This window comes from Acomys russatus, chromosome X (assembly GCF_903995435.1).
Source record: "Acomys russatus chromosome X, mAcoRus1.1, whole genome shotgun sequence".
In the NCBI taxonomy this organism is placed as follows: domain Eukaryota; kingdom Metazoa; phylum Chordata; class Mammalia; order Rodentia; family Muridae; genus Acomys; species Acomys russatus.
The window spans coordinates 122,529,920-122,542,600 of record NC_067169.1 but is presented as its reverse complement, the minus strand read 5'-3'; the positions used below and the strand labels follow the sequence as shown (position 1 = coordinate 122,542,600).

General features: G+C 47.0%; 2 protein-coding genes and 1 pseudogene across 2 annotated transcripts; 2 read left to right on the top strand and 1 right to left on the bottom strand.

Moving 5' to 3' along the window:
* The first annotated feature begins 854 nt into the window (after positions 1-854).
* On the top strand, positions 855-1,007 carry LOC127184585 (putative 60S ribosomal protein L39-like 5). The gene has a single exon (XM_051140936.1). The coding sequence runs from the start codon at positions 855-857 to the stop codon at positions 1,005-1,007; it is 153 nt and encodes a 50-aa protein (XP_050996893.1).
* A 4,572-nt stretch (positions 1,008-5,579) lies between these two features.
* On the bottom strand, positions 5,580-7,932 carry LOC127185524 (nucleoside diphosphate kinase B-like; annotated as a pseudogene).
* A 97-nt stretch (positions 7,933-8,029) lies between these two features.
* Positions 8,030-8,404, top strand: LOC127185523 (histone H2A-Bbd type 2/3-like). The gene has a single exon (XM_051141954.1). The coding sequence runs from the start codon at positions 8,030-8,032 to the stop codon at positions 8,402-8,404; it is 375 nt and encodes a 124-aa protein (XP_050997911.1).
* Positions 8,405-12,681: the final 4,277 nt, after the last annotated feature.

Sequence of the window (12,681 nt, the reverse complement as noted above, 5' to 3'; positions counted from 1 at the left end):
CAGTGTCTCTAATGCTAAGCATACCATGGCTTCTTGTATCAGTCAGTGTTCTCTAGAGGAACAGAATGACTCTCTCATCTATTGTTCCAGGGCTATATACATATGTATGTATATATATATATATATATATATATATATATATATATATATATATGGAATTTATTAGAATGATTTACAGGCTGTGGTCTGGCTAACCCAACAACGGCTGCCTATGTATGTGGAAGGCCCAAGAATCCAATAGTTTGCTCTGTCCAGGAGGTGGAGTCTTGCAGCTGATTTTCAGTATACACAAGAATCCCAAAGAAATAGGCTCTAACTACAGTGAAGAAATGGACTTGCTAGCAAGGACAGAAGGAAGCAGACAAGTACAGAAAATTTCCCTTTTCTGTGACCTTATATAGGTTTACAGCAGAAGGCGTGGCCCAGATTACGGGTCAACTTTCCCAGCTCAAAAGATCCAGATTAAGAGTCTCTTCCTACCTCCATGCTCTGTAGCAAATGATCCAATTAAGCACCAAATCCCTCCAAGGTATGCACAGCCAGTTGGGGTTTTAGTTAATTCCAGGGCATAGTCAAGAACCCAGTATAGGTACCACACCTGTCCTTCTCAGAACAGGAGTATGCTGCACATTTTACATTGTGACAGCAGCCCCCTCCTCCCCTCTCAGTCCAGCCTACATACCCCTCACCCCAAGCTGAGGACTGTGACTCATGCCTGTAATCCTAATACTTGGGAGGTAGAGGCAGGAGGACCAGAAGTTTAACATTATCTTTAGTAGTGTTCTTCTGGCTGGGACCTCCTCTTTTCCTTTCCTCCGCCATCGCACGCTGTGCATCAGACTCGGCTTCTCGTCATGTCTTCTCACAAGACTTTCAGAATCAAGCAATTCCTGGCCAAGAAACAAAAGCACAGTCCTATTCCTGAATGGATTAGGATGAAAACTGGTAACAAAATCAGGTACAACTCCAAGAGAAGACACCGGGGGAGAACAAAGCTGGAACTCTAAGGATGCACACAGCAGCAAGACTGAGGCTTTATTCTGAGTCATGGTCATCAATCCATCCTACCAGATGGAGCTCAGCATTTTTATCCTGGAGACTTGGTCATGTATAAATTGGGGGTGTGGTTTGTCCAGTAATAAAGTGTAGAGCATTTCAAAAAAATTATCTCTAGTTACATATTAAGTTAGAAGCCAGTTTTTGGAGCCCTGTTTCATAATAGAAAAGAAGGCAGAAAGAAAAGAGGAAAAAAAATCTGTTTTCTGCTCTCTGCCATGTGGTTACACTTGAATAAAGCTCCTTTCCTGCCTTCACCACCTTAGTATCTCAATCCCCGCATGTTGGAGGGGAAAATGGGGCTTTGCATATGCTAGGCAAATGCTCTAACACCAAGTTACACTTGCAGCTACATTTTCACTTTGTATTTGGTGACACAGTCTCTAAGTTGTCAGGGCTGGTCTGGAACTCACTCTGTAGCCTAGGAGCCTAGGCAAGCCTTGCACTTACAATCTTCCTGTCCCAGAGTCCCATTTAGCTGAGAGTACAGACATGCACCATCACACTTGGCTTGCCTCTCTTTGAATGACTTTTGGAGATGGATCCATTCTTATGACTCTCTAGAGCTGGACCTTTTGCCCTAACTCCAGTATCAGTGACATAGGAGGAATATTTACCTTAGAGAAGTGCATTTGTGTGTAAAAGCAGCACGCGTAACCTCTTCATAACCCAGCTATAACTGTCCTAGGCACAAATCCAAAGAGCTCCATCCATATCCTATCACATAGATGATTGCATGACTGTGTGCATCACTGCTCTCTTCACAACAGGCAGGAAATAACATAGATATCCATCAATGAATGACTGAGTAATGAAAATGCATTATATTCCACAAGAGAATTCTATTCAGCTAGAAAGAAAAAAGAAGTCATGAAACTTGCAGAAAAAATATACTGGAAAAATATTGTACTGAGTTAAGAAACCCAGATCCAGAAAGGCATAAATATCACATATTCTCACTCATATGCAAATCCTAGGTTCTAATTGTTATATGGGGTACTTATATGAGAGTAAGTATGGAGAGAGGCCAGGAAAGTCGAAAATGTCTTGTGAGGTAGGGAAATAGCAAAGAGGTTTTAAGTGAGGGGAGAGCAAAAATAATAGAGTAAACGGGATAGGAAAGGACATGGATTTCATACATGGATTTCATACATTCATGGTTTTGGTTGGTTCGCCAACACATTCCTCCCCACCATGGCCGTACCCACACTCCCTGATACCTTTCAGCCACCAGTATTCTGAACCCACACACTTTCCTATCCCTTTTGTTGTTTATTTCAGGTATTTTGTCACAAAGACAAAAGCCTGGCTAATAGTAATAATTCACGGTAACCTTTACTTCCTTGGTGTAATACTTCTATAGAAAGGCTCTGTGTCATATACAGTTTACACAGAAACGGTATGTGCTATGCTCTGAATGTTTGTAGCCCCTCCATTATTCATTGGTCGTAACCTGGTTACTTCCTTGACGGTGTTAGAGGCTATGGCCTTAAAATGTGATGAGATCCTGAGGGTGGAACCCTCATGAATGGATTAAGAGATTCTGCATGGCAAGCCTTCTGTCATGAGGCCATAGGTCTATGTGTCATCTATAAAGCTTGCACCACTCTTCATAATCTACTGACACATTGATTACATTGATTTTGGCCTTTTCAAGCCCCCAAACTGTGAGATATATTTCTGTTGTTTCCAGGCCACCTTGTTCATGGCATTTTATTCTGGTGGTCCAAAGTGTGGGAATTGGATACAAGTTAGAAGTTTTCCATTTATTTGCTAATTTTCAAAACCAAGTATTGCTTTTCTATCATCTAGTAACTCCCCAAAAGCCTCCTTTTATCATTTTGAACTTGTAGACTTACACAGATCTATTTATTTAATTGCATTGCAATTCCTATTTGGCGGAGATGGCTCATATATGAGGAGCTCCCAAGACTTCTGAACTAGCCATTGCTGGGCACTAGAGAGATGCTCAGCAGTAAAGAGCAGTTGTTGCTTTTGCAGAGGACCTTAGTTTAGTTCCCAGCGGCCACATTGTGTCTCATTGTAGCTCCAGTTCTAGGAGATCTAATTCCCTTTCTTGACCTCCACAGTCACCAGACACACATATGATGCACACACATATATATGCAGGGAAAACACTCATATCATATGCATAAAAGATAAATGTAAGAGGAAAAAAAAAAGAACCTAGCCATTTTTGAGCTTTTTGTTTACCTGCTGTTTCTTTTTGTTTGTTTCTACTTGCTTTCTGCTATGTTTTTTCCTCCTGCTTTGAAACCACTTTTCCCAGGGAACTCTTGCTGGTTTTCTTTCAAAAGCTTTTTAAAAGTGGGGAATATAATTTCTAGAACAATCTGAGTGCTTCAGAGATTCTAGGTTGTTGCATTTATCACTTTTTTTAGGCTTCTAGGAATCACATGCCATTCTGTTTTCTTGAAGAATATTCTTGTACGGATTCCTAAGAAAGGTGTCATGGCATCGCCATTCTGCAAGTTTGCGCATGTCCACGAAGCTTTGCTGCATTCACACTTTGAAGGACTTTAAATCCTTTGCTATGATTTCTCACTCCCATCCCTCATGCCTGTTTTTTTAAAAAAATTCCATTCTGTCCAAGAGCACTGCTTTTGGATACTTTAAGGAGAATTTAATTTTCTTTTCATTACACATTTAACCTCTTTGGCTACATAGCCAGAACTTTTTTTTTTAAGTTCATCACTAAGACACAATTTGGTTTTGTTTGTTCTGAGCTAGTTCTCTCAGATTTTGAACCCCACAGTAAGGTTTCATTAAATTAAACCTTTTCATGTTTGTCCCTTTCACTTGCTTTACTTTCTATCTTTGGAGATGTGTATTATATGCAGCATGGATTTTTTTTTTTTTTGTCTACCTTTTATATTTGCCATCTTTCGCAAGTCCTTTTCTTCTCTTTGCCATTTTGTTTTAAATGTGCAACCTGTTTTCTTCATCTGTTTCATTAAACAAAGAAACAAACCATGCTGAGCAGTGGCACATGTCTTTAATTCTAGCACTCAGGATGCAGAGACAGGCGAATCTCTGTGAGTTCAAGGCCAACTGGGTCTACAAAGTGAGTCCAGGCCAGTGAAGGCTACACAGAGAAACCTTGTCCTGAAAAAGAAAAGAAAAGAAAAGAAAAGCAATATGTGTATAAGCATTTGCCTGTATGCGTGTCCTGTGCTTATGGAGCCCAGAAGAGAACGTTGGATCCCTCGAAACTGGAGTTACAGATGGTTGTAAGCTGCCCTGTGGGTTCTGGGAATCAAACCAGGATCCTTGACAAGAGAGACCAGTGCTCTTACCCAGCAAGCTATCTCTCTAGACCTCTGTCTCTTTTGGGGCATTATGTGTTGTGTTTATCATTGTCTTAGTTAAGGTTTCTATTGCTGTGAAGAGGAACCAGGATCTTGGCAACTCTTATAAAGGAAAACATTTAATTGGGGCTGGCTCACAGTTTCAGAGGTTTCATCCATTATCGTCATGGCAGGAAGCATGGCAGCATGCAGGCAGACATGGTGCTGGAGAAGGAGCTGAGAGATCTTCTACTTCTGGATCCACAGGCAGCAGGGAGGAGACTGTGCGCCATACTGAGTGTAGCTTGAGCATAGGAAACCTCCAAGATCGCCTAAACAGTGATGCACTTCCTCCAACAAGGCCACACCTGCTCTTATATTCACACTTACTCCGATTTAAACTCAGGACGGCAAAATAAGTTTGTGTACTTAACAAATGCTGGAACTAGAATATAACTTACATAAAACTTAGAACAATAAGTTGGAAAAAGGCCACACCTCCTAATTTTGCCACTCTTTATGAGCCAAGCATTCAAACCACATGAGTTTATGAGGGGCCATAGTTATTCAAGCCACCAGTCACTTATAGGTCTTTTAAATTTATTCTTATATACCGAAAACTTAAAAAAAACTTTAAATTTCACCTGCAATTACTTTTTAAATCAATTACCCCAATTCTGTGATCTTATGATTCTGATTTGTGTTGTTCCTTCATGTTCTGGTACTGATGATGGAAGCCAGAGCCTTGCACCACTGAGCTATGTCTCCAGCCCTTTCTTACCTGTACATATTGAAGCAAACCTTCCCCTTTCCTCTCCATCCACCTTGTTTCCCTAGACAATTTTACTTCTATTTTTGTTAGAAACTCTGCCTCTCTTTCTCTTTCTCTCATTTGGTTATATGTCTTTTCTCATTTCTTTCTACTTTCGGTCCAGACTGACCCATTGTTCATGCCGTTCCCTGTTCTACATACTTTTCTTCTTCTAATCACGAAGCTGGACTTAGGGTCTGTTGTCAGGGTGGCTGTTTTTCCTTTTGGTCAACATAAAGTACCTACTAGTGCTGAACAGATCTGCTCTGTCGCTTCCTCTTTATCTCCATTTTCAGCAGAAGCTGGGCATCTCAACTGTCATTTAGACTTTACTGGTGAGTATGTTTTAGAAAAGATGATCCATCTCTTCAGTGACTCTATTAATAATCTGGTTTTATCCACTTCTACCCATAGTCCCAGTCATAAACACAAGACGTGTAGTCAGTCAGCTCTTCAAGTTTAAACCACACACTTATTTCTTTCTCCGCAGTTTTTACTGAATTGCTGCCAAATTGAATTTATAAATCCCTTTGAATGGTGCCTGGCTTAGACTCAGCTGGATTGGTCTCTCTCCACATCACTCTGCCTGGCTTTATCACACTGAGCCCATCCCATGCGTTAGTATGGTACTGCTTCAGGTACTTGTCTGAAGCCCAAAGGAAGTTCATGGCCATCATGAATAACCCCTTCTGCTCGGAGCCCCTGATGATCTTCACCAGTCAGCATGGGATGCCTTTTGGCTTGATGGCAATGAAGATGAGCTTGAGGCAGGCAATGGCCCAAGTGCTAGTGGACTGGCCTGTGGTGGCTTTGAGGAGAGACTGGAGGCAACTGTGGGACAGCAAGGTCATCAGAAGAGGGGTGCAGGACAGGGGTGATTATTTTTATTAGGCTATTACTATGCTTTTAATTTTTGATATATAGTCTCACTGTTGCCTAGCCAAGCTTTGGATGTCCTATCCTTGTCACTGAGCCTGCAGAGTATCTGAGATTACATGTGTGCGATAACCACACTCAATTTCGGTTATTTTATTAATGACTTTATCCTAGTTTAAAATGAGGGAGTCTAGGAGGGTGTTATTCTGTTCTCATTTCTTTCCTCTGTTAGTCCTTTGCATGAAATTTGCCTTTGATTTCTGCTAGTTCATTTTCACATGAAGTGAAATTTGTTTTCCTGCTCTTGAGGAAGAACAGCATAGCACAAGCTGATTGACTTCATTCACATACGGAGTGCGCCCTCTTCTGTTTGACTTTGAGAACCCTGCCATGATGATAGCTTGTTTTTTGTTCTCCAAGTGCTCTTCTCCCTCTCCTTTGTGCGAGCATACGCGTGTGTGCACGTGTGTGTGTGTGTGTGTGTGTGTGTGTATGTGTGTGTGTGTGTGTGTGTTGGGAGGTGTCCCTGTTTGCCACTATTATCATCTCTCTGAATCTTTATTCTATTCTTCCTTGCGTTTCTCCTCAGTGAAATGTCCAGCATTCGTTCTGAAAGAAAAATTTGAGAATCCATTGAGCTAACTTCTTCCCATCCCCTTTAGACCTACTGGGTGTTGACAAACCCCTAGGTTATTTGGGGTGTGGGACGTTCTTAGCTGCTCCTTCTCTGTGTCTGAGTCTTTGAGGTCACCACAAACACCTTCTTTTCCTCATGATACTTGGATTCTTCCCCTTGCCTGCTCTCAGGCTTGCCACTGGAGATTAGCACATAGAAATAAGATTTTCTAATCTAATTTCACTAGAGAAAAGCTTCGTGCTGTGTAAGGGGGGATCCTTTAGGCTTCTCAGATTTGCGTTGCCTTAGTCCCTGCATCATTCAGCCGGCCCTACTCATCCATGAAAAAGGATGAACATATCTTCGCCTTTAAAGTCAGGCCCTGATGCTTTGTGGTGTGGCCTTAGTTGACTGGAAGTTGCTGGCTGCCAGAACATCCACTTTATTTCCTGGCTTGTTTTTGGTATTATTTGTTTTATTAGGCCTGGGACACTTTCTTGTTTCCAGTTAGGTGAAGGAACCAGGCTGACCTACTCAGGGCATATCCTCACCTTCTCTGGCTTACAGGCTACCAATCTGTTCTAATCTATAGGAACCTGGACTTAACCTCCCATGGAAAATCAGGCTCCATTTTTAAAAAGTATTCAAGACATACTATATGAAAAAAAAAAAAAAAAAAAAGGCTACCCATTACCGAGTGATTCCACCTGCAGGGCCTGTCCAGCTCCAGCACGAGCCGCCTTGGCAGAAAACAGATTAGTGGCTCCGGGGCACCGGAGACCCGCAAAGCTGTAGCTTGGTGTGGGACACTTGCTCGGGGCGCTGAGTTTGAGTCTCCACACGCAAAACCAGGGGAACGGCCTCAGGTCTGCAGAGGTGCCAGGGGTACTGGGGAGAGGGAAAGGGAGTACATGCTTCACGGGTAGGGGCGGGGAAAGTACCATAGAAGCAGGAAGTAGCGAAGGATTGGTTCTCCAGGGCAACACTGAGTTGCTGTCCCCCCTTCCCCCGCACCACCCATTCCACCCCAACCCCCTCCCCCGCCCCGCACCCCTTTCCCCCACCCCCATCCCCGGCGGGCATCTTATTTCCTAGAAGGCTCCTCTGGCGACAGAGGTTTCAAGGGGACCTCAGTGCCCCTAGCTAGAGCATGCCAGGAATCTTGCCACATCATCAGCGGGAGCAGGCTGCGACCAATGAGAGAGAGGTCACTAGGACGCGCCACCAGGAGCAGAGGAGGACCATTGGGCCTTGGTGTCATCCATCGGGTCCCTCCCTCGAGGCCCACAGCCCAACGGCCCAGCCTAGCGCAGCAGCCAGGTGGAGCCCAGCCGGCCTGTGAGGTCTCACTCGGAGGCCAGCATGCCCAGGGCCATGCAGACCAGCCTTCGTCGAGGGGCTTCGTCTCGCAGCTCCCGCACCTCCAGAGCCCAGCTGACCTTGTCCGTGAGCCTGGTGGAGCACCATCTTCGGGAGGGCGGCCATGGCCCGCGGCTGAGCGAAAAGGCGCCCATCTTCCTGACTGCCATCCTGGAGTTCCTGGTGTGCAGTCTACTGGAGCAGGCCAGAGATGAGGCCCAACGCAGAGGTGCCCAGAGGCTCATCACCCCGCAGCTGCTGGAGGCCACTGTCTACAGCAACGCCCTACTTGAACAACTGCTCCAATCCATCACCATCTCCCAGGTGGCCCGCCTGAGGCCCACAGGAGTCACCAGGGCCGCAGTGGTCCCTAGCTAGGAGCCTCTGCCTCAGTTCCCCTTTGCCGCCACCGTTGCCGCCTTCCCTGCTGCCTTTGCTGCCACAGCCCTTGCTGTCTCCTGGCTCTGAGTTCCCCACCAGCCCATCTGCCTGCCCCTTCTATCCATCCCACTCCATCAGTTCATCCCACCCAGTCTTTCCCACAGTCAGCCCTGCATACCTGGGCACCCTGGTCGCTTGTGTTCTTATTAAAGCTTTAGTTAGAGAAAAGCATGGCCTTGCTTCCCTGACTGTTCCTTAGGGGATGGGAAGGGCACAGGGGTGGGTGTGAGGGTGCTACTTGGGGAGGAGGGCGCCGTGGGCCCAGTTGAAGGGACACAGGGGGGTGGTAGTGCTGTTGGGGGACCCATAGGAGGGTGTCCCTAGATTTTCTTGGGGCATGAGGTGGTAGTGGGGGAAGAGGGCATGGTGGGCCCCGGTGAAGGAACACGTGGGGTAGGAGTGCTGCTGGGGGACCCACAGGCTGGTTTCCCTAGCTTTTCCTTTGGGAAGGAGGTGGGAGTGGAAAGTGGGGGCAGAGGGATGTGTTTGGCCTAGTAGAAAACACGGGGCGGGACATGGGAGAGCTGCTGAGGGACCCACAGGCTGGTGTCCCTAGCTTTTCCTTGGGGCAGGAGGTAGGAGTGGAAGGTGGGGTCCCGAGTGTGAGGTGGCCCTAGTGGGAGGAAAGAGGGGTGGAATTCAGGCAGGAGGGGATGGGGAGGTGGTGGGGTGAGGGTGACCTACATACAGGCTGGTTTCCCTAACTTTTCCTTCGGGGATGATGTGGGAGTAGGGGCAGAAGGTGAGGCTGGCTTAGCAGCAGGAACACAGTGGTGTTGGGGCCAGGTGTGGAAGGCAGGCAGGGATGGCAGAGGAGGACTGACAGGCTTCTCTGGAGGAAGAGGAGGAGGACTACGTGAGGCACGGCACGCGCGATGCACCTCCTGTCTCTGAAGCAGTCTGGTCCAGCCCGGGCCAGCTGGGTCAGAGTGATGGCCTTTGCCTGGGAGACCAGGGAGCAGAGGCAGTCAGGTTAGGGATGCAGACAGGACAGTGGCAGCATGCGGGGCCTAGGCTCATCTAGGACCACAACTCAGGATTAGTCCTTGGATGGTCAGCAAGGTCCCACAAGGAGGCCTCCCTGCAATACAGATGACCAAGATGTAACCTAGCCTGCCTGCACCTGAAGCATCCCACCACCTAAGGCCTTGGCTGCCCTGACTTCTACAGACAGTGAGCTTCAGATGGTTTCTTCAGAGTGGTCAAGGATCAGGGACTGAAGGCAGGTTTCAACAAGGGACACATCTTGCTCTTGCTGTTGCTGTTGCTCTTGCTCTCTAAATGGAGATTTAGAGAATCATTATTATATCTCTGCCAATAGGAAGCCAGTCCAGACGCACAGAGTTCCAGACACAGGTCTTACGGTTTCCATGAGAACTCTGTCCTGCGCCTTGGAGATTTCCTTCTCCATTTTACTTTCTCGACCACCAATAAAATTCGACAATGCTCACTCAAGTCCTTTGCTTTCTGAAAAACAAAATGAAGCAAAACAAATCAAACAACCAATCCCTACTTGAGCCCTATGAAGCCCGGACTTGACACTTCACCTCATATAATCATAAAAGTAACGGCTTTGCAGAGCCAAAAGATGCTTGTGATGAGTTCAAAGTTAAGAACTGTGGTGACTTTGTGTGCATCTACATGGCCACCCCACAAAAAGTTCCAGTGCCACGTTTGAACACAGAATCGCTGTGGGACGAGAACAGCTGAGATGCAAATCTCAGAAAATGTTTGGGCGAGCAGTTAAAGGCCACACGGAGCGGACATGGAAAAAGAGGCACAGACAGGCCCATGTTGGTGACACCCCAAGGTTTCCTGGGGGGAGGAGGCATTCATCCACCGTGCCAGTGGGGATGTTACTTTCACAGAGAAGACACAGCATGCAACTGCAGGACCTTTCAAGCTAAGAAAAGCTGGAGTGAGGAGTCAATCTCCTCTGATCTCTCAAAAAATACCACAGCGGCAGAGCCAGAGGAGAAAGAACTGTGTCTGTCACCTTCTGTCCAGAAATTGCAAAATGCCTGCCCTGTCTCTGCCCTATCCCCAGGGACAGAGGAGCTTAGGAACAGGCCACATGCATGCTGGCCAAAAACAGGTATGGGAGGGGAGCTTGCTGGGCATGTGGCTGAAAAGGACACAGGTGGTGACTTGCATTAGTGAAAACATAAGGTTTCCTGAGTAAAGACAAGGCGCAGGGAGCCACCTGGGCAAAGAGCAGAAGCAAAGCATGGCCAGGGGACAGGGGTCACTCCAGGAGAAGCTGATGCACTGGGAGGAGGGAAGACTGTCCCAGAAGCAGCCAGGGAAGCTCTGGGAGCTGGGTGTTTGCCAAGGACACAGGGGAAGCAGGGAGAATTAAGAAGGAAGGCCACAGGGGAGTGTGGAAGAGGGAAAGTCCCTGTTTCAGGACAGCAATCCCTCAAGAGCTGAGGACTAGGAAAGGAGAGGGAAAGGTTGAGTGAAGAAGCAGAGGGAGATCAAGAGAGTGAGAGAGGCAGAAGAGCACAGGGCACAGGGCAGGGACCCCCTGGGAAGCCAGAGAGGCCCAGGGGTCTCTCTCTAGTGCTGCTCACATGGAGCACTCACAGTTAGAATCAAGCCTTTCCGGTGGGTTCTGTGAGCCAGTTCCCAAGCAGCATTCAGCTGCATCAGAGCCGCGCTTTCTTAAGCTCTTCCTAAAGGACTGGGTGTATGTAGGTGGCTCTCACAGTCTTGAAAAGTATTACTTTCCTGTGCACGTGTATGTGTGCTACAGTGTGGAGACTGGAGAGCACATGAATCTGAAAGTAACTTCCTTCACATGTACTAGTTTCCATGTATGCCCGGGATCCACTGTTTGTGCGCCTTCCTGGACTGCTCACCGTATTCCTCTTGGAGGCAGGGTCTCTCCATCAGGCACGGGGCTTGCCAATTTGGCTCTGCTGGCCCTTCCACAAGCCACAGGGATCCTTGTGTCTCTACCCTCACACCTCTGGGATTATAAGCACATGTGGGATGTTATCAGCCTGAGTTGCACATGGACGCTAGGGATATTCACAAGGGTACTACTCACCATGTTATCAGCCTGGGTTGCACACGGGCGCTAGGGATATTCACTAGGGTACTCACTGTGCTAAGAGCCTGGGTTGCACACGGGCGCTAGGGATATTCACTAGGGTACTCACTGTGTTAAGAGCCTGGGTTGCACACGGGCGCTAGGGATATTCACTAGGGTACTCACTGGGGCTTACTCATGCGTTCTTCTCACTAGCATCCTGGAAACAAGTTAACTTACCCCAATACACTGGGCTCTTCAGGTGGAGCTGTCCGGATCATATTAGAAGACAGACATTCCAGAGTGCATTTTAAGGAGATCACCAAAAAGACTTCCCACTGAAGGGCTGCTCTGACTCCTGGAAGTGTAGGTGGGTGCCAAGGTCACTTAGGACCGGAGCTCCAGCCAGGGCGCACTTGCCAGCAGACAACCCTCTATTCAAAGAGAGTTAATCCTCTACCAGCTTCTTCAGCCCCCACGAATATCAAGGATAATGCTAGTACCGGAAGACTGCCAAACCCTCACCAGGAAAGGAAACAGAAGCTCCCCTCTCCTAGTGCTTGCTTCACTAGCCTGTCCAAAGGGAAGGACGCAAAGAAAGCCAGAAGGAGATTCTCCAGACATGCTAATTTACACAACTCCTTCATCCACTCGAATACCAAAATGTCACCAGAAGTCCCTAACTCATCAATATGGTGCTGAATGTGCATTCTCCTTCCTAAGGAAATTTCCAGCAGGTGCTAGAACAGTGTCCACAAATGGCCGTCAGTTTCCCAGGTTAAACAAACCCTCGCATTCCTCCTGTATGAGGAAAATATTCCAAAGAGAATATGATCATGAATTTCAAAGCTAATGACTCTCCCCACAGGTTGAGAAAGGGCCAATGTGTCTTCAGCCTTTATAGACACACCGTGTGAAGTAAGAGTGTGTTCTGTTAGCAAGTGTCCTTTTCAAACTGCTTCCTCTTTGCCATGAGGGACCGGGTAGTGTCCCCTAGACCAGAAAGGAAATGGTGATCACTTTAAATCAAAGATCCAGAGGAAGAAGCGCTTTCTCATCCTGGACAGGTCCCCTACGTGACAACGCGAGTAAGTACAGATGTGTGGTCCAACTGGCTCTTGTTTGCACTTTTTGACAGGGTCTTGTGTAGCTCAGGCTGGTCTCAAGCTTGATAGGTGAC